The following is a 22,101-nucleotide window of genomic DNA, read 5'->3' as shown; positions in this document are numbered from 1 at the left end:
TGAAATGCGAAGGTATGCGCTCTACCGAGTGCCCGTTCTAGTTTATCTTGTTTTTATTTCTGTGTAAATACATCAAGAAAGATGCAAAACTAAAAGTCCAATTCCTTGTTCGTGCACATGCCCTTTGTGTGGATGTGCACCTCTATGTCTATCCCTGGCGTCTCTCGCATTCTGATGCAGCAAACTGTGTGACATTTTGGGTGAGCAGTTATGCTGGAGTATCTCTCGTGGTGGCGGTGACTCACACTTCCTCAGAGCACCCCCACCAGCGATTCTGTGTGCGGAGTCACAGCAGAGGGAAACATTTTGCACGTTTTTATTGTTTTTTGGATCGGTGTGTTTGGCCAACGGCTCACCGCTAATGGAACACACACTGCTGCGCCTTGCCACCGCTCTGCCACTGCTCTGCACACAGACAGCCGGATGAGTTTGCCTTTGTGCTTTGGCGCGATTGTATGAAGTGTTATATTACAAAGACTTGGAGCCCGTTGCTTGTGTAATGTTACATCTGTCACATTTGTTTTGGAGTTTGAATGAAGTCAATGAAGTTAAATATACACTTTTATTAATCCCCAAGGGGAAATTAGTTCTCTGCATTTAACCCATCCTTAGTTATTAAGGAGCAGTGGGCTGCAGTGATGCGCCCGGGAAGCAACTGGGGGTTCAGTGCCTTGCTCAAGGACACTTCGACTTTCAACTAATGGGGAGAGCGGGGATCGAACACACAACCTTGCGGTTGCAGGACGGCCCTCTTACCCCACTGAGCTACAGCCGCCCCTCAAAGTTGATGACGCTCCGTGTTCCTTCAATCACATACTACATCAATCCTGTTTGAAACCTCAGGTAATCCTGCTCTGACCTGTCGGAAAAACTCTCCCCTCATCACTGTCATCATTCCTACTTCGGCACCTGCGGCATTCACACATAGAAATGACACAAAATAACACAATTCTTCTCAGTAATACGGGAAAAGAAAAATATAATTGGCTTTATCAGAAAACTTATTGCGAAAACTTCCCCACCACTCGTATGTAAAGTAAAGGCCATCTCAGCAGGGGACAGACTGGTAAGGAAAGAGAGCACGTACTGTACCTCCACTGTCTTGTCCACCGAAGCTGGTGAGGCGAGATACAGTATGTGATCTCTCTCTGTCAATCTTTCATGCAGGAAGTGACACAAAAATGCTGTTAACATTCTTTCTCCGCTCTGATTCTCTATCGTTCCCTGGGACTCTGTTAGTTATGCTAATTGTCTCCAGACCTCCCGCAGAGTGCGATCCCTTCCCAGTTGGATGGCTGCGAAGTTGTTTGCCCAAGCAGATGAGTCTCTGCGTGTGTGTGCGTATGCATGTGTGTGTGTGTGTGTGTGTTTACAGTGCGCAGCTACAATGTGTCACAGAAGCTTCAGTGATGCTGTGTGTAATTGTGTGTGTCGCGGTGCATCGGCACGGATCTTCAATTTCCAGCCATGGTTGGGCGCGTCGTATTCCCAATTCTCCAAACACTGCGTGAGGAAGGAAAGTGGGGGCAATGTTTCATCTTGAAGAGTCATATTTCGATTCTTCTTCTTCCTGTGATCCTATTAGTAAAGCCAAACCTGTGGAAAAAGAAAGACTCTTTTGCATTTCCTTCTCCCCAGTGGATAACATCCAGTGTATTCCAGGGAAAGAAAATGACCATGTCCTGTGACCGAGGAAATAGTTATGGGATCAAATCCCCTCATTTGTCATGCTGTCTAAAGCCCACGCCTTTCTGGATTCTCAGGTTTAACTCAGTGTCTGCCTCTGTGTTTTCATTTGAGCCGAGCAGCCCTAGACTTGCCTGGCCTTTTCAATGTCTTCATTAATAATTGCTATATTTGTTATTATGAAAACACAATAAAACGAACGACCACACTGGAAACACTTATGTCCCCCAGTATGCCTGTGTTTTTAATTCCCTGCAAAGAGAGAAGTGCTCCACAGAACAATGCCTGTGCAATATCAAAGCTGCTTCCTGTCAATCACTTAGGCTGCACAGCTAATGATTTCAGCTAATGCCATTAGCTAACTAAGGAGGGGGGGGGGGGTATCCATTTTACTTACTCACATAGCCTAATGCTGTTTTTGATATCCTCTGCTGATGAGACAGACATCTTTCCCACTGTGTTCTGTCTCTGCCACAGACATAACACAACAAAGGCCGTCCTCTGTCTGAATCACATTAGTAGAATGTAAAAGGCCTCGCTGGTATGATGTGTTATTTGAACTCTGGATGCTCAGGGCATTTCTCTACAAATCATAAGGTCTGCCAGGTGGGTGAAATGAGTGTCTCAGCAGGGGGCAAGATGTGCCTCAAATCCACTGAATCAATTACAAATTGTTGAAATCCCAAAAGGCATTTTGTGTCAGCAAGCCCACGAAGAGCTGCTTATCTTGGTCATCCAGACAAATCTTATAAAGAGTATGCCTCCGTGAGTAATTAACTTTTTTTCTGATGAATATTTCACTTAGGATTTAAGGATGATGCAATAAATAATTTCTCCGTCTACTGTATTTCCACAGTTGCCGTGGTCTGGTTCTTTGCATGAGCCTCCTGCTGTTGTCGCGAATACTTTATTCTCTAAACATAATGTGCACATGTTGTTAATGAAGTCAAAAAGTGCTCCAAATTTCGATTTTAGGGTTCTGTTGAACTCACATATAGCAGACTGTGGTTCTGCTTTAATATTGAATAAAGTGACTTGAAGTATCACACAGCATGTTCTTAGTTTAATATTTAAACAAAACCACAATGTTCCCATCGCCACTCCTAAACCACACGCAGGACTCAGGGCGTGAACCCTGAACTCTGGTAGTGTCAAAGTCGTGCACTTTGTTGCTTCCTGTATGCGGAAAAATGTTTCCCATGAACATAATTCAGGGAACAAAATATGACACATATCTGAAATAAAGACAATCAGTTATTGCTGCTAGACAAATGCGCACATGCTGGAGTTTAACCTTAAAGGAGGAACGACTGCTGCTGAGCTCTCGAGACTGTAACCAATCATCTCTCACCATGAGGTCCATCTGAAAAAGGTCCACAACAAGCCACAGTACAAGAAGTCTAGACGTTAACCTCTAAGTAAAACAATTCACTCTCATAGTCTGAAGAAGTAGCAGTTGAATGGATTAATAATGTATCAGAACCTATATGAACATCTGTAAAAAGAAAATACATACTGGGATTTCTCTCCTTGGTATATTTGCAATGTCTTCCTCAATAAAAATCTACTATTTGCCACATTTTGGTTCAGTGGGTGGTGAAGAGTTATTGCCGATTATAAAGCGACACTAATCAATCAATATTATTATATTAACATTGGATGACATGACTGGAGGCAAAGGTGTCGCTCGTGGGGAAAAACAGACAGTTATGACTCAAATATGCGGCACATGTCAGTTCTACAAAGCTTTTTACACTCTTGTCCTCATTGTCTGGGTTTTCTGGTCGCAATGTCCGACTCATCGATCGCAAAATTCTGCGGGCGTTTTGGTTTCCTAGAAAAAAGTCTGGCAATCCGACTGCATGCTCAACACGTTGGGTAGAAAAGTGGAACATCTGGCGAGCTCCTTCTCTCATACAGCTGGTGGAGACCAAAGCAGCAAAACGGAGACTAAATACACTCAGAAAAGTTTGACCATTGTCTACTCAATAAAATTAAGGCAACAAGTGACAATTAATATAAATGAATAGAATTTAATACTTCATCTTTGATTAAAAACTATTGATTTAATTAAGCAAATTTAAACAAAATATTAAATACAAATATTTTGGATTTACTAATAATATGGCAAATGTTGAGTAAATCCCAATCAATTATACAGGGGAAATGATTAATATTTACTAGGTATTCAAAAGAAAGTAATTTAGATATACCAAATAGCTGTGAAAAAGTAATTTAGATTTACTAATTATGTGGATGAAATTGATTTATATTTACTAAATATCTGGATAATACCGATTTATATTTACTAATTTTATGTGTGAAAATGATTAATATTTACTAGGTATTCAAAAAAAAGTAATTTAGATATACCAAATAGCTGTCAAAAAGTAATTTAGATTTACTAATTATGTGGATAAAATTGATTTCTATTTAGTAAATATCTGGATAATACTGATTTATATTTACTAATTGTATGGGTGAAAACTATGCTATTTTTCTAAATAAGAATGATTTGGATTCAATAAATAAAATAAGTTACATCAACTCATAACTTGGAAGAATGTTACTGAATTCAACACATTTAAACTGAAATTGCTATTTATCTTTACATAAATTAATTTTTCAAATCAACTTATAATTGGTACCACATGACTTAAAATCTATGTAGTTATTGATTGTCACTTTGTTGCCATATTTTTTTTATGTAGAATCTACTTAATATCATGCCTTCTTTTTGCAAGAATTTACTGAGGAGCAGTTAACAAATTACCACATTTAGGATAACAGCATGTAAACATTTATTTGTGCAACTTTGTTGACCATCTTTCAAAAACATGTGTGAAATGCCAAAATACAAAGAAATCCTGGAGTACACAAAAGAATCACAGCAGCAAGCCCTTCAAATGAGTATGACAAATTGGATGTTTCTGAACAACCCTGAATGGTAAATAACTGCAGCACTGAAACTCAGACAAAGCCTCGAAATAAACCATGTGACTGTAAACGCACTGTAAAAAAAAAAAAACTTATTGGGTCCAGACTGAAGACAGGTGGGGACAGAATCTCATGCCGACATGATGTTCAGGAAACTGGAACTTAAGGCAGGAGTAGTCATCATTACTGCTTGAAGACTCACAGGTCAACCGGTTGTCTGTGGGCTGACATGATTCTCTATACAGCCAGAAAAAAGACAAAATAGAAAAGATTAACAATAATATAACTTTAAATAGCATTTACAACATGACTAGGTGGTTCGAACAATAACAATTTATTCTGTTGTTAAATGAAGACACTGAACTTAAAACAACTTACTCCCGTTTATCCTTGACAACTTGTATCCGATCATGGGTCACACTAGTGGAACAGCAAAGAAGGTGTTGAGGTTCATGCTGGTAGTCGTAATCACACCTAAAAAGAAAGAGTAAGGGGATAAAGGACAAGGGGAGGACATACATCCTCTTCAGTAAAAACTAAATCATCTCAAGCATCAACTTTTGCTCTTTTCAATGCTAATGTTGTAAATAAAAATGAAAAGGCTAGATTCATACTCAAGTGCCACATGTCGTCATCATGGCGGCCAAGGTTTGATTTCCGGTGGTCCCTTTGCTGCAGATCCTCCCCTGTGGTGCTTGTGTGTCTCTCTAGCTCTAACACAAATAAAGAAAAAAACATCTTAAAAACAAATAATTGCTTGCTTCTGGCATTTAAATGGATTATAATCTCACCGTGTTGCTGGGTGTCATTAAGGTCACAAAGTTGTTCCATCCAAGTTGGATTACAATGTCTGAAAGGTGGCAGGAGAAAATAATTAGCATTTTACAATTAACTAATTGTTCTTAATTATCTGTACATAAATGTATACATTGACTCAAAGGACACTCCCTTTGGTGACGTCCTCATCTGATAATGTGGACAGTAAAAGAAGATTTGATCATGAAACCATCCCCTCACCGGACAGCTCACGGTGCACGGAGCTTCTGAGGAGCTGTGAGCTGTCATGTCCCGCCACAGAGCAGTTATAAGCGTCATGTCAACAACAGTCACGTGAACAGAGTCCCGACCACGTCAACAGCATCAAGTTAAGAGCGTCACGTGTACAGAGTCCCGACGTCACGTGAACAGACCTGTACAATAACGTGTCGACTCTGGTCACGTGACTGTCCGGACTGACCGCTCTGGTATATGTGAGCTTGTCTATACACGTCTGCTTGGAACCAGTTTCAAAGCACTTCAATAAAATCGTGGTTATTAGATGAAGTGTGTAGCACGTGACCCCTCAGGTGTCTTAACCCACCTGCCACAGTAATGAACCTATAACACGAGCGTTAGCTAAACATTACCTCAGCTAACATGTGTAAAGTAAGCTAATGTTAGCTCGTTCAACACAGAAACCGACAACCTACGTTACATCGACGATGTTAAAGAAACGTGAAGACACTTAACCATCAGATAGCTAAGTTAACTTACTCTTGACGCCCAAGGCGACACAGAACTGCAGAACACCATGCCTCGAATTCAAAAGTAGCTACCCGCTAGCTCACACGAGGCTAGCTCAACTCCTCACCAGAGAGCCGAGTAGAAACCTCAAAGTGTCACTAACGTTGCCCGTTCAATACAAAGTTACTCTCTGAAATTAAATTAAGTTGGCATTCTTACCTCAAGAAGAGATGTCATGTCAGGAGGCTGTCGTTCCTTCTGTGGCTTTTAGTGAGTCACTGACGCAGGAGAGCAGCGCGCAGCTCAAACTGCGGAGAAGAGGCGCGAAACCGGGTTCAACAGTTCAATCTGCTTTTTTTGTGTTGATTGCTGTGATCAGCCTGATCACTGCACCTGGCCTCTCCTTTGAACTCTCTCTCTCTCTCTCTCTGTTGGACGGGCTGTCTGTCTGTCTCTGTCTGTGCTGTTTTCTTCTCTAGTAACTAGATTCTTAGAATAATACAATAAAATAGTAGGACAGGATATATTACATTTAAGAAGTTAAATAATAAAGGAAATAAAAATAATAAAAAAATGAAAGTAAATACAGTGTATCTAAGTGTATATAAAGTGAAAGTGGTGCAATGTTCATTGATGTTGTTCAATTTGAGGAGGATCTGGCCAGAGGTGATTTATTGTAAAGTCTAATAGTTGCCAGGAAGGTTCTCCTGTATCTGGAAGTTTCTCCTCTATCAAGAATGTTCTCCTGTATCAGGAATGTTCTCCTGTTTGTCCTTGTGAAGCAGAGCTAAAGCAGTCTGTTGGAGAACGTGCTCCGCTGTCCCTGCAGTAGGTGGTGGAGAGGGTGGTCCGGTTCTCCAATATGGACAAACATTTCTTCATGTCCTCCTCTCCACCTGTTCCGGATAGTCCTCTTTGCCAATGATGGAGCCGGCCTTCCACACCAGTTTAGTGAGTCGGTTGGTTTTCTCCAGTTACAATGCTGCTCCCCCAGCAGAGTACGGAGATGTCCAGAGCACTGGTCCAACAGACTGGTAGAACATCATAACTGAGATTTGTCATATATTACAAACATTTGAGGACTTGTGAACCTTTGAAGGAGTGCATTTTTTGTCTTCTCGGTTTTTAAACCACTACCAAGCAGGGATACTAAGTGCTAGATATTGCCAGCCGGTTGGGCCCCATTTTGGAGTAGTTACAACCTGGAAAAGAAAGCTGCCAAGGGACTACAGATGGAAACTAGACTCCCGGCTATAATCTGGCATATTTACATGTACATTGTACTGTCAATCAATATGCACTGTCCCTTATTCTCTAAATAAATAAAATAAAAATAAAATAAAAAGCTAAGCTCTGACATGTTGAGAAAAAAAGAAGCTAAAATCAGCCCAAACTCTTAATAGGGTCTCAGATTTACAAAGCCACACACCCTCTTCAAGTCCTGGATTTCAGATTTACTATTGTGGGTGTTTTGGGGGAAATGTCACCCCATCACCTCATTGCAGGCCCTGTCTTGAGTGTTTGTGTTCAATCTTGGATATCCAGGACTAATATTAAGTAGATTATGACAATTTTTGCACTTGTCAAAAAATATGCGATTATAAGAGAATAAGGCCCAATTTGACCATTTGGACCTTTTTGGGGGCCCTTAACTTGCAGCTATCAGTCCCAAACTTTAGGGTATTCATATTCAGATGTCCCTCTTTAAATCTGAAGAGGATTCACATATCTGAGTTGGTGGAAAAATTAACTAAAAGACTGGTTCTAAGGATTTTCCTCGTCAAGATTTTGGAGGCGATTTCACCCCATGACCTCAATGTATTATATTTAGGTAAATATAATATGTAAGACAAATAGGAGGTTAAGGGTCAGTTGGCAGAGTAGTGTGTTTGTGTGTGTGTGTGTGTGTGTGTGTGTGTGTGTTTAAAAAGATGTTAGTGTTTCAGAATTTATTTTAATTCATTCATTATCAGTTCTGATTACAAATATTGGACACTGGACACAACAGCAAATACTCACGGTCGCCCTATAATGCTCCTCTAAAGAACAAGTATCAAAACGTATCATTATTTCTTCTACTTTGTACTCTTAAAAAAACTGCAATATGTTTATTGTAATGAAAAAAGTGAATTTGTATGTCATTTAAGAAAACTGTAAAAATGACTGTATTAATAAGTCATTTTTCTTTACAAGAATGGGCAAAAAAAAATATTTTGTATTATTAGCATAATACTTAAATTAACAGTTGGGTTGTTAATTTACAGATAATGTCTGTAATTTCACCGAGTTTTGAATATAATTTTATTTAATCAATCCTGAAAGCTACCCTGAACCGGAGCAGGTTTGCCGTTCAGAGTAAGTTACCGGTAAACTAGTTTGCTAAGAATAAATCCAGCTTTATGTACCGGAAAGTCAGGTGTGGCGCAAATTCCTTGGGCGGAAGTGTACGTCGTTTAAAACTGAAGAGTTTCCATTGAGTAGAATTTATTAATTTTTTGACATTGTTGACTTTACTCATAAAATATGATTAAATTCTACTCAATGATTTTGAGCTGATATTATTCAAACAAAAATGAGTAAAATGCAATTGATAAATAATTCAAATTGTATTAAATCAACATAATAATATGCCAAACTCCACACACACATATTTTTTATGTAAAGGTTACTAGTATTTATTGAGTAAATATTAATTGAGCTCAGTCCCACTTTTTTGAGTGTACTGGATTTACAGGTGAACAGACAAATGGTCCTTTGGCAGTTACTTCTAAATACATCTGTTGTGACAACATAATATGTCAGTGTGGTTTTTACAGCTTGTCGTAGCCCATGAAATAAATGATTGGAGCTCTAAACATTTAACCCATTTTAACACTAGTGTCAGCTATAATATGAGGAATTCATGTTTTCTCAGAAATGTTTAATTCGTAGGGATAATCAGAAATAAACGAGAGCATGTGATGAGATCATGCATTGTTGGGTGACTGGGATAATTTGTAGTAGCCTCAATATGATATGTAAAATTGTCAAAGAGATGTATGAAGTATATTAAAGATTGAAGAAACAACAGCAGGCTACACTATAGCTAAACATGTTTTAAAGCGGACCGTGGAGCTGCTTCTGCTCTCTTAGAGCTTGTGGCTCAGTTTAATTTGTAATTCAATGTAATTTAATTGGCTTTATTACAGACCTCAGTTCATGGCAGCTTTTTACGCATACAAAAATGTAGGGTTTGCACTACAAGTTTTACTTACTCGTGATCTTAACATGACCTTTCACTTTATGACTTTATTCTGTGTGTTATGATCCATATAATATGACATATGGCTTCCTGATGCAGCATTTCCCTCTGCTGCTCTCTGGAGCCTTGTGTGAAATAGAGTGTCATATGGGGCAAGCCGGGCTTCCTCTACCACTTTATAATACAGCATTTCATTCAGTGATGGTACATTTTTGCACTAGATTTGAAAACATTATTATTAAATGTGTATTTATCTAGAGGGCTTTCGTTTTACAGACAAAATGTGTCCTTTTCAGTGTGGCATTTGACTTTTCCTCTCGAAAATCAAATGCTTTCTTTCCTCTGCCGCAAGACCCACAAGGCAGACTCAATTTTAGCTTTCCGGTCGAGGCCTCCAGTGAGAACTATCCAAGTTCTCGTTTTATGGTAATGAATATTACAGCTCATTGAAAAGCCTTTTGAAAAATGTAAGGAGAACCGAGAGCAAAATGAGAAGAGAAGTAGAGAAGAGAAAATGTTCATATGGGGTTCCTCGTCAGCTTTTCTGATCGCGTCTTCTTTTTCTTAAAGCATAATTGTGTACCCGCTCTCAGCCCTGACGACCTCCTCTTACAATGAAATCAGGAGATGTTTAAAGCCAACATGTAATAACCCACAAGACTTTGCTCTCAAGGTGGAATTAGCCCGTTTTGGATTAACAGATTTAATGTGTGCACAGTGTGTGTGCTACCTCTCCCCTAACATTGACACCAGTTTCAGGTCTTACGTTGTTATTTTTTTGCCTGTTTCAGTAGACTGTTAAACCCCTTGCTGTGGAATCTGACAAAACAAAAAAAACAGTCCACAGTAGGAACTCAGTCATATTGAATCCAATGCAGCTTCGAAACGAAACTGGTCATTCATATCTTTGGTCATCTGTTCGTTTGGTTAATAGGTAGGACGTGTTCCCAGTTATATATGCATAATAAACATACATACAAACACAGATACACACAAACATACATACCGACAGCTGTAGATACACACATACATACGCACACATATACATCCATGCATGCACACAAATGCATCCAGCAGCATTTCTATCGTAGCAAGGAAAATGATAAAAGTCCTAGATCAGGGAAGAGGACCAGTAGAAAAGGGGCTCAACAACTCTGATATACATGAAGGGGCCAAGCCAGGCAAGGCCGACCGTGTAATTGGTCAAATGTCGTCCATTCTGTGTTTTACAAGAAGCCGATTGAGGAAAGCAAGAATTGGGGTGATGTGTAATCTCTATTTAAGGAACAGTGTGCACATTGGAGTTGCATCTAGTGGTTTGTGTCAGATTGTAACCAACGAAGTCCCCCTTAGCTCCCCCCTCCCCTTCCAAGCCTGTCGGGGAACTGCAGTGGCCTACAGGTAGGGATAGGTGTCTTTAGGATTTTAGTACAACTCTGGGCTTCTCTCGTCAATATGGTTCTTCTACATGAATAAATACTTTTTTTAATATATAAGATTTGAAAAACCCATAAATTCAGAACTGAATTTATTATTGAGATATAGTTAAATATCATTAACAACAGTTGCGTTTCCAACCGCAAAGTCTCAATATAAAGTTAATAACATCTCACTGGAGCTGATCAGATAGACAACCACACAGACATCCTTGAGCTTCAGTCCTTCTTGTCCTCTGTCCACCTGCGTGCTTTGACTCAGCCGGCAGAGAAGTTTACAGAAGAAAAGCTCTGAGCCGATCGTGCATGCATTGACCGATTGAATTAGGTTTCACATTCATTTGACATGTTCACAGATGTATTGTTTTTTATTGTTTTACTCTCAAATATTTTATTGCAGTAACAAACGTATTAGTCCCTCCTTTCCCCTGGTTCACTTGACCACAGCGGCCTCTCGGCTTGTGCTTCGTGTGTGTGTGTGTGTGTGTGTGTCTGGAGCACAGCCCGACACAGAGAGCAGAGCAGATGCGCACTGCAGCGAGATAATAAATGACATAAAAACATTAAAAGTACTCATAAAAAGCCCCAGTAACCTTGGGACTTGTGAATATTATATTCATTATCTACCAATAAACATGCCTAAATGTTACACACTGTCTCTTTAACAGTTACTGCATTTATATAGAATATGTAGGCAACGGAAGAATATGTTGGTATCACAAGCACTCTGGTACATTTAACCACGTTTCATCAGGCTGTTTAATACAAGTAAGAAGTCCGTGTGGAGAGCAAAAGGCGTTATTTCATTTGTTATAAGTAGAGGTTTGATTTGTGCAATATTTCTCAACTGAAAGAAACCAGATTGAATGTGTTTAGTAATATGAGTATGATGTTTAGAAAGCATCGAACTAAATTCTTTGATGTGAAAAAAGATTCAAACTGGGGCCCAGGGGACTAATGCCTTTACTTGTTGCTGCAATCATTGCAAGAGCATTGCTGTCAAGTCAAATAATAGGAATCAGAAATAAAGGAATTTAACTGACAATGTGAATGTGAAAAACATCCCTGAACTCTTTATAACACAGGTGCATAATGTTCAGATTGTTCATGCTGGACCGTCTTACAGTAACATAAACCTGTAGCCAAATGGCCAGTTAAAAGGAAGAAAATTACTAATTACATTCGCTATGCACTGCAAAGCACTGCATTATGTGTGATGTCTGCTTTCCCCCATATTTAATATATAAAAAACAAAGTCTGACTACTCAACAGGGTGATGTTGCTCCAGTTTCTCTGCCTGTTTCTTCTTCCTTTAATATTATAACATTAAACATCCCATCCCAGTATCCTCGGAATTAAATTCACATTCGACTGTGTTCACTTCTGATGCAAGTATTGAGCCTTTTATGAAAAGAAGCAGAATATGAGGGTGTGGAGGTTGGGTGTTAAGACGAGCGTGTTGCAATTTGGAGTTCCCTGCTAGCGACCAGGGTTTAAATCCATAACATCATTTATATTATTATAGCCTGTATCTTTCCCGAGGCTTGACCAAGTCATTTAGTGGCCTAAAGGTGCGTTCACACCAAAAGCGAAACTATTTTTTCGCGCGACAGAATCCCATGAAGAGTCAACGTACAGACGCGTGTGGCTGCGATAGACGCGATATTTTCCCGGGCGGCGCGATGTGGGCGGTGCGTTTTCAACGGCGCAATTTTCGCCCCAAGTTGAAATATTTCAACTTTGAGGCGGTCATCTCGCAACTCGGGCCAATCAGCTCTTGAGTTCCGCTCTGGTAGCGCTGGAGGCGGAAGTCTTTCAGACGTAACAGTAACTTCATCGGTGAAAGTGACCGAGCTGTGTGAGCCTACGGGTGATGTCATGTATTAATATATATATATATAAATTAGGGCTGTGAAACGATTAAAATTTTTAATCGGGTTAATCACAGGTTTTTGTGGATTAATCATGATTAATCACATATTACCGATATTCTCTGTATATTTTGTGAGAACATAGAGATTTATGACAAAAGACGGATATATACATTTATACATTCTTCTATACAATGGTGCTGCAACTCAGCAGTTATTTAGCAGTTTTCTTCCATATGGAACATTAATACATCGTCATCCTAAACAGAATGTTTAACCCTCCTGTTACCTTTCGGGTCAATTTGACCCCATTCAATGTTTAATGTCGGTGTTCTTTGGGGTCAATTTGACCCCAGGCTGTTTTTCACTGTGTCAAACATATCAGAAATATCAACTTTTTTATTTATTTAAAGGGCTATTTAGGTAGTCAACAAACAAACATAAAGTACCTCACACTTAAACTTGGGAAACAATATTAATTCTAATAATTTTCTGGAGGTTTTAATTGCTGAGGTCAAATTGACCCCGAGGGTAAAATATGTTAGTAAATGTAAAGGTAACAGGAGGGTTAAACAGAGCATTTTTCTCTTGTTTGTAAACCATTAACTCCACCATGATACAATCTAAAGGTGGACAGATTGACAAGTGACTTTTTTTTTGCTCGGTCCCGATGCGCGCACGGAGCTCTGTGGCGCGCCAGACGGAGATCGATAAGTGTTAACGCAACGCGTAGAGACAGAGATGACATGCTGCTGTGGAGATACGATCAACAACAGACGTTTAGTTTAATAAAAGAACAAAGACCTGCTCTAGAGAACATGTCAGGGGCGGGCCAATCTTTTAATGTCATGCGATCTACCGACACTACGCCGCGATCGACTGGCAGGTCGCGATCGACGTGTTGAGACCCTGATCTACAGGAAGTAAAAGTCGTAACAAGGTTTCCGTAGGTGAACCTGCGGAAGGATCATTACCGATGAACAGACCGTCTGCATGAGAGCGGACAGAGTTCAGATTGAAGTGGTGTATTGGAAGCTCATTTTGCAAGTGACTTTTTTTTCGTCCCAACGACCAACAACAGACGGATTGGAAGCTCATTCTGCGCATGCGTTAAATGCGTAAAAAAAACTAGTTAAACCTGTAATTGGATTAACTGAGTTAACGCGTTATTTTTCACAGCACTAATATAAATATATATATTATTAATGTCATGAACCCAAACACGAGGGTGTTAGTGTGTGGGATGTCCACAACAAATATAAAGCAGAACTAGTGGTTAGTTATTCTGGTGGATGAAGGAAATGATACAGGTCTTTACGGCGACGAGACACGCTCATGGTGAGAACACGGTGAATGGTCGAGCGAGTAACCTCACGCGTTTTGGGCGATGCGAAAAATCGCTTCGCTTTTGATATGAACGCACCTTAAATCTAACCAGGCGACAACCTCCAGTTCTGAAAAGGGAAACCAATGTGAATTTGCCTTAAACTTGCATTATTCTTCCCAGCCAGCAGGGAGTGACTCCCTTGTTTGCAAAAATAAGTCAGATTATCTGAAATTCTCTGAGAAAATGATCCCACAAGTCTACGGTGGCACCTTCAGGAGTAACTAACCATTCACTCGCCGTGGGCACAGCTAGGGGAGCAATTTGCCCAAGAACACATCGACATGAGCTCGAGGAGCCGGGGATTGAACCACCGATTCTCTGATTAAAGGATGACCCTGCACACCACTGAGCCATATGACATTCATTTAGTAGATTATGGTCCCATAATATGGTTAGTTTACATTGAGGAACACAGTGCTTTGCTTCTGTGCTGCACTACTGTGTGTTTCTCCAAACTGGAGGCATGCAGTGACATCTTCTGCAGGTAACACCGACATAGGATAACTTACTCATACAATCACAACTATCAAAATTAATTTAACAATTTGGCAGTTTTTCCCCGAACCTCATTCGTACATACATGCACAGAGACTTTGAAAAGCAAAGTTAGCATGAAAATTGTTGGCATAGCACGTTGAAACGTAACAAAACTTTATCGCACAATGAATGTCTGGCGACAGGGTTTGATGAGTATCTGTAATATTAGCACCATGTGATACCTGCAGCCTTCTGATAGCACAGATAGACCATCCTCTGGGGTTTGGGTCAGAGCAGCAAACACAGCAAAACATAGCGGGGACCAGACATCTGGAATTACCAGCTGTGCTCGAGTGCTCTCCTGTTATGCTGGTGTGTTTCTGTGTGTGTGTGTGAGCGAGAGAGACACTCAAAGAGCTATTATTAAATCAAGGCTAAAGGCTCGTTTTTGTAACTTTTCAAATTCCCATCCCAATCCACTGTGGCGGGGTAACATATACAACAGAGCACAAAAAAGAGCTTCAAGTGAGAATCCTCCCGCTATTGTGAAGCAATATTATTAAGGGCCTTTCATCCTCAAACACTTATGAACAGGTGATGAAAACTACCCAGTATGCAGAATGGTTGGCGTGGTATTAATTCAATTCAATTCAATTCTGTTTATTTTGTATAGCCCATTATCACAAATTACAAATTTGCCTCAGAGGGCTTTACAATCTGTACACAAAGACATCCCTGTCCCAGGACCTCACATCGGATCAGGAAAAACTCCCAAGAAATAGAAAAAAACCTTCACGGGGAAAAAAACGGGAAGAACCCTTCAGGAGAGTAACAGAGGAGGATCCCTCTCCAGGATGGACAGATGCAATAGATTAATAACGTCATATAGTTGTTTCTGCAACTTTCATGTGTTAGCCTCAATGTTCGCTGGTACCAAGGAACTTTCTCAACCCTGAAACGTTTTTCTACATGACTAAGAGGTGCATGACATCCTATACTATTATCGATATATATACCAGTATCGTATTTGTGTTATCATATCGTATTCATGGTATTGTATTGAATTCTGGAATCCAGGTATCGTATAAAAGTTATAATGTTGGTATCAGGTAGAGGCAGAACAGACTCAAGGAAAAGGCTCATGGCAAAGCAGCTCAAACAAGTCCTTGAAGGACTTGTTCATATTTTATATCAAACAAGTAGCCCTTTCGTATTATTTTGTACCCTTGAAGTAGCCCTCAGTTTCAAAATGGTCGGTGACCCCTGTCCTATAGCATACCAGGCTATATGAGGTACTTCCACATGTCCTGATGGCCCGTTGACGGCATGTGAGTGCATGTGTGTAGGTACCCTCTCCAATACAGTATGTGCCTGTCAATACGTGTGTCTCAAAGAGACAATCTAGAACCTTTTGGTGAAAGCGATCAGATGGCTGGAGAGTTATAATATCCTCTGACACTCTGCACACCAGAGGGTTTGACTGACAGGGTGGAATCAGTTTTAGTTCTCCCTTCTCCTCCACTTTCACCTGCAAAGATTAAGTGGCTGACTAGAACCAGCCAGATACGAATGAACCTCCAGCCAACCTGTATGCTTTCAACTAGTGAAAGAGCCACTAGTCTGATTTTTTATTTTCCAATTAATATTTTAGGGAATATGTAACTAATTAATCAGAAGACTAATGAGTCAAACTTGCGTCTCTCTGTCAAACACAAAGCTACAGACAGGAGAGCTTATCGTAGAAACAGTAAATGCTTGAGTCTGTCCAAAGGTGAATACAAATGATGAGCTCAATAAGAAGTTATATTATGTGTGTTTAATCCATACAAAAACAGAAGTGTAAGAACAGCAGTTCACCTTTGTTATGGGGGATTATATGCAGGGCTATTTTTTGGCTGCGTCATCACCGTGAGGTTTTCAGGATAACATTGAAGAATCTTATACGGCTCATTGTTATTAAAGAGGAACTGTACTTTCATATTGTCGCACAGTTTCTGGCTTTTTTACCTCTGAAATAAGTCACGTATTTGTTCAGCAAACAGCAAATTCAGCCATATTGCCTAAAACACTTCTAATAAGTGCTGTAGATAATATGGCTGAACTGGCTGTTGGTTTTCAGTCAAATAATCTGAATGCTCTGCTAATGGATTCAGGTTTACAGAGGCTGCCGCATCCTCAGATTACCATATTGGAATTTTAAAATGAAATGTGACCATAGCGGATGTATGAATAACACTACGCAAATTTAAAAAACTGCATTCTCTATAAATACATAAAGTTGTAGTATGTCTGACTATGACAAAGATATCTGTCTTCTGGCAGTGAAATCTGAGAGAAATTGTGGTTTTTAATTTGCCTCGTGATTGACAGTTGAAAAAATCTATTAAAAAATATTTTTTCAGGTCTGCGCAAGCCCACATATCTTACAAAAAAACACACATGACACCCAAACGTCCACACTCTCACAGGCAAATATGTAGACTGGAATACCTAAAACATGTGTGCACACACTCAGAAACACATCTATATGTATGGTGTAACACACACACACGTGTTTTTGTTTTTTCAAGTGCAGAACTGCTACAACTTGGTGAAGAGGTGAGCTCCTCATTTTCTGGGTTGATTCTGCTCTGCAGACTGTTGTTATTCCTGCTCTGCAGTGCCATACGCACGCACACACACACGTACACAATATACACACACACACCGCATCCCATTTAGATGCTGCTCCAACCCCCAAACTACAACACCCAAACCCAAACTCTCCCTAGGCAACTGTCACAGTTCATTCACGTTGAAATAAGTCATTTTGTATACTGCCTCGAAGCTTACAGCTAATTATGTGTCTCATAAATCATATATGTCCTCTTGGCAGGAAGGACACATTTGCATTTCATTAAATGTCCCGAGCTGAATAAAACCACCACATAAAGGTTGATGCATTTACAGTGCCTCTTATTATTATAACGATTGCCTTGCATTTCCATAATGTGTTCTCCAGGTATATGGACACAAGTGCCCATTGGCATTAGCTGCTCAGGCTTCTCTGGGTGTCTTACCTGTGCACAGGAGAAACGCGGTGAGTCCCACGCACCGGAGCGGCCCCATGTCTCGCCGTGGACTCATTATTATTCGTGGGGGGTGTGGGGTGGGGGGGGGTGGAAGAACTCCCTCAGCAGAAAGCCGAACAACTTTGCACGCAATTTATCCTCTTTGGGCAGTTCTCCATTCAGAACCGATCAGCTGTATTCCGTGCGACACCACCTGCCATCACACACAGGAGCGCACGGTCAGTGTCATGCCCTAAGAAACACAGTGACAGGCAGACCACATTGTGCATCAGCTGGGGGAAAGAAGTCCACACTGGTTGACTATGCTACAATATTCATGGAGCATATGATGAATGGACTGACCTCGTTCTTCACGGTCTATGTTAATCTAGTTTTTTTTCTTCTCCTCTGAGGATAAAACAGGTGCCCCCGGGGTGCGTCTGTCACTAGCTCACCCTACAGCACCCAGGGTGTTTAATATTTTACAAATGTGTGTTGAACGTGTCATGGATTCCTTATACGGCGTGTGCACACGTGTAAAACAACCACTAGGCTATACAACAAAAGACACATCAACTGATCACTGAATAGAAACAAGAATAAGTCTGACAAATTGATGCAGTTGTTTTTTCTCTTCTTATTATGTTGTCTTTGCTTCTTACCATATTTCCCCTAATACACAGGGCACGGCGCCGAGCTCTCATCCAATACGGACATCAAAATACAAGCGTGTCCTTTTTTTTTCTTCTTCTTCTTCTTCAGGCTGGAATCGTTTCATCAACGAGCCTGTATACTCGCAACAACAAAAAAGTCCTCAACAATCGTTGCTTCCCGAAGAGCTCTCATGAGATGCTTTTCTTCGTCTTCTTTTTCTCAGAGCGGTGGATTTGACAACGACACAAATCACCTGGCAGGTGGCGCGTGAACACATGCGAGATCTGATCAATTAGTCCTCCAACTTTCCCCGCGATGCGAGGCGCGTGCCAAGTGGCGGCGGGTGATGTGGATGCGAAGCCGCTGCCGCTCTGCACCCTGTGGCTGTGGACTCAGAGAGGGCTGGTGCAGAAAGTAAGGGGGGGGGGGGCACTCGGGCTGGATTGGCAAATTAAAGGAGTTGAAGGCGTCGCGTCAGCAAGTATTGTGCTGTTCAATTCCCGCTTCGTATCACATGCGAATTAGAGTTTTGTGAAGTTTTAGAACCGTTGGCGGGGGCGGATGGAGTGGGGGTGTGGGTGGGGGTGCAATGTTGATGGCAGGCATATTTTTGATTAGCTATATTTGCTGTTGAATGGGGAATTTGAGCACGAGACTGTGACAGGCGCACAGCTTAAACGATAGAAAACACAAATATAGTGTTATTCTTATTTCAAGGGGTATGAGGTGGGACTATTTTAAAACACCTTTTTAAATAATACAAGACTATATAAAGAAGCGTGGCATATATTCCAGTATATTTCACAATCTACAAAACAGAAATCTGAGGTTGTGTGACGTGCAATGATGTGCTCCGAACTGAGCAGAAAGTGGTTCTCGATGACATAAAACAGCCCACATTACATTTTTATTTTACCTCTCCCATAACCTGCTGGATGGATCATTAGTGTCCATTCCGTGTGGAGAGCAGTGGAGTTGTGCAACCTGTTGTGCCACGGGTCGTTCACGAGAGCCAACAGTGCCACCTATGGACGCCTCTGACTGCAGGCTGCACGCTGCCCTCAGCGAGCGGCCTGCCTCAGAGGGGAGGAGGTGGTGCATGAACCTCCTTAGAGCACGTGTGGGCTGAACATAGTGACGCAAAAGGAGTAGTCACTTCTTCCGTGGCATAAAGAAACAATTATAATAAGAATAATAATGTACTGGTGGAAAGAAAAACACAGCTAAAATATGAAGTTGTTACAAAGTGGGTCAAATCGTCCCTCCATGAAAATACTTTTACGTAAGAAAAAAAAAAGCAATACACCTCAAGAAGAACAACGCATGGCAGTAGTATAATTATACTATGTAAGGGGTACCCCATAAATGTAGTGTTGCATGTCCATGAAGAGTCAGATTGTGTAAGTGAAGGTTAAAGGTGATGCAACAGGGGCCGAAATATCCTGACTTTTAGCTCTGTCATCCTCCATAAACAATCAATCCTCACTTGTCGATTCTGCTCAACAGCGTCTTTCATTAAACCCTCCCTGCCTCTATACATGCCCAAAACGTTCAAGTAAATCATATAAAGTCTCAAACCCAAGTATGGGTGGACTGTGAGATGATGGGCCCTTGGACACAGACATGCAAACGGGCCCATTCTGAGGAGCAAAGCTCACATACTCTGAAGGTGTTTAGCCTCTTTGTTGTTGTTGTGTGTCTCTTTGTAGTATTTAGACATCTCTCTGTAAGTTTCTTACTGTTAGGATCTGGAGTTTGTGTCTAGTTTTGTGTCTTGTTTTGAAGTCCTTGTGTCATCTGTCTCCCTGTGATTGTCTGCCCTGGCCCTGATTGTTTCCTTCTGTGTGATTGCTGGTCCCGCCCTCATTGTGTCCACCTGTGTCTCGTTCCCCGTTGTCCAATCCTCTCAACTTGCCTGTGTATGTAAACCCTGTTCGTCTCATTCCCAGTGTGGCGTCGTACTGTTTGGTCCGCGTTTTTCTCGTTCCTGTCTGGTCTGGTCTGATATTTGTAATTAAATAGTTTGTGGAGTAATGTCGGCGTTTGGGTCCTCTCTTGCTGCGACAACCGTGACCACACATGACAGAACGAAGCCACCAATAATGGACCCAGCCTTCAGTTTCCGCTGCACGGTTCCTGCCTGGCCAGCTAATTCTCAGGTACTTCTTGAGGAGATGTGGGAGTCCCTCCGGGCCCTGCAGTCAATGTTGGTGGTTCGAGTCCCCGGTGTTCCGTCACAGGCTCCAGACCCCGAGGTTCCAGTCCACGATGTTCCAGTCCCCGGTGTTCCGTCGCCGGTTCTGTCTGGCCAGCCTCCCATGATCTGCATCTCCACAACATGTGGGAGTCCCTCTGGGCCCTTGGCCCTGTGCCGGGTCCAGTCCCCGGTGTTCCGTCACCGGCTCCAGACCCCGAGGTTCCAGTCCACGATGTTCCAGTCCCCGGTGTTCTGTCGCCGGTTCTAGTCCACGATGTTCCGGTTCCAGTCCCCGGTGTTCCGTCACCGGTTCTAGTCCACGATGTTCCAGTCCCCGGTGTTCCGTCACCGGTTCCAGTCCACGATGTTCCGGTTCCGTCACAGGCTCCAGACCCCGAGGTTCCAGTCCACGATGTTCTGGTTCCAGTCCCCGGTGTTCCGTCGCCGGTTCTAGTCCACGATGTTCCAGTCCCCGGTGTTCCGTCACCGGTTCCAGTCCACGATGTTCCGGTTCCAGTCCCCGGAGTTCCGTCACCGGTTCCAGTCCACGATGTTCATGTTCCTGTCCCCGATGTTCTGGTTCTAGTCCCCGGTATTCCGTCGCCGGTTCCAGCCCCCGATGTTCCGGTTCCAGTCCCCGGTGTTCCGTCACCGGCTCCTGTCCCCGATGTTCCAGTCCCCGGTGTTCCGCTGCTGGCTCCAGCCCCCGATGTTCCAGTCCCCGGTATTCCGCCTCCGTTCCGCCCGGCCCCGGTTCTCCCCATCCCGCCTCTGTCCCAGTCAGTCACAGTTCCCCGTGGTCCGTCCCGTCCATCCCCGGTTCCCCGTGACCTGTCCCATCCAGTCACAGTTCCCCATGTCTCGTTGCCCAGTCCTGGTCCCACAGGGCCCCCATCCCAAGACCCCGGTACCCCTGTGACTTCCTCTCCTGAGCCCGGTCCCCTAGCTCCCCACTCATGTCCTCCGGCCCGCCCTTCCCCTTGGCCTGGTGATCGTCCTGCAGCCCGCCCCCCGGACTGCTTCTACAGCCTTGGACCCTCCTCCGGCTCCCCTCCACCCACCCGTGTGGAACACTTGGGACGTCTGGAATTCGTCCCTTGAGGGGGGGGTACTGTTAGGATCTGGAGTTTGTGTCTAGTTTTGTGTCTTGTTTTGAAGTCCTTGTGTCATCTGTCTCCCTGTGATTGTCTGCCCTGGCCCTGATTGTTTCCTTCTGTGTGATTGATGGTCCCGCCCTCATTGTGTCCACCTGTGTCTCGTTCCCCGTTGTCCAATCCTCTCACCTTGCCTGTGTATGTAAACCCTGTTCGTCTCATTCCCAGTGTGGCTTCATACTGTTTGGTCTGCGTTTTTCTCGTTCCTGTCTGGTCTGTGATTTTTGTAATTAAATAGTTTGTGGAGTAATGTCGGCGTTTGGGTCCTCTCTTGCTGCGACAACCGTGACCACACATGACACTTACTTTGCTAATGCAGAAGGACCCGTTTCAGAATAATATATTTGTTTTCATTGGCTTATAATTAGTTAGTTATATTATATATATGTTGTATTAATAATCTGAAAGTAATGAGTAACTGTTGTCAAATATGTAGTGTAAAATAGAAAAACTGGAGAAAGGTAGAACAACTTTATAATTGTACCAAAGTACACCTGAGTAAATCCAC

The 22,101-nt window shown here is 42.1% G+C and overlaps 1 protein-coding gene across 1 annotated transcript in view; it reads right to left on the bottom strand.

Annotated features, from left to right (window-relative positions):
- LOC130205742 (transmembrane protein 132C-like) overlaps positions 1-17,664 on the bottom strand; it is a 144,819-nt gene extending 127,155 nt beyond the window's left edge. Inside the window, exon 1 of the mRNA XM_056433243.1 lies at positions 17,598-17,664. Within this exon, the coding sequence (XP_056289218.1) occupies positions 17,598-17,664 (67 nt within the window). The remainder of the gene's footprint in view (positions 1-17,597) is intronic.
- Between the last annotated feature and the right edge of the window lie 4,437 nt (positions 17,665-22,101).

The sequence above is a fragment of the Pseudoliparis swirei genome, chromosome 15, assembly GCF_029220125.1.
Source record: "Pseudoliparis swirei isolate HS2019 ecotype Mariana Trench chromosome 15, NWPU_hadal_v1, whole genome shotgun sequence".
Classification (NCBI taxonomy): domain Eukaryota; kingdom Metazoa; phylum Chordata; class Actinopteri; order Perciformes; family Liparidae; genus Pseudoliparis; species Pseudoliparis swirei.
Note: the sequence above shows the minus strand (reverse complement) of the source record. Positions and strands in the feature narration are given on the sequence as shown.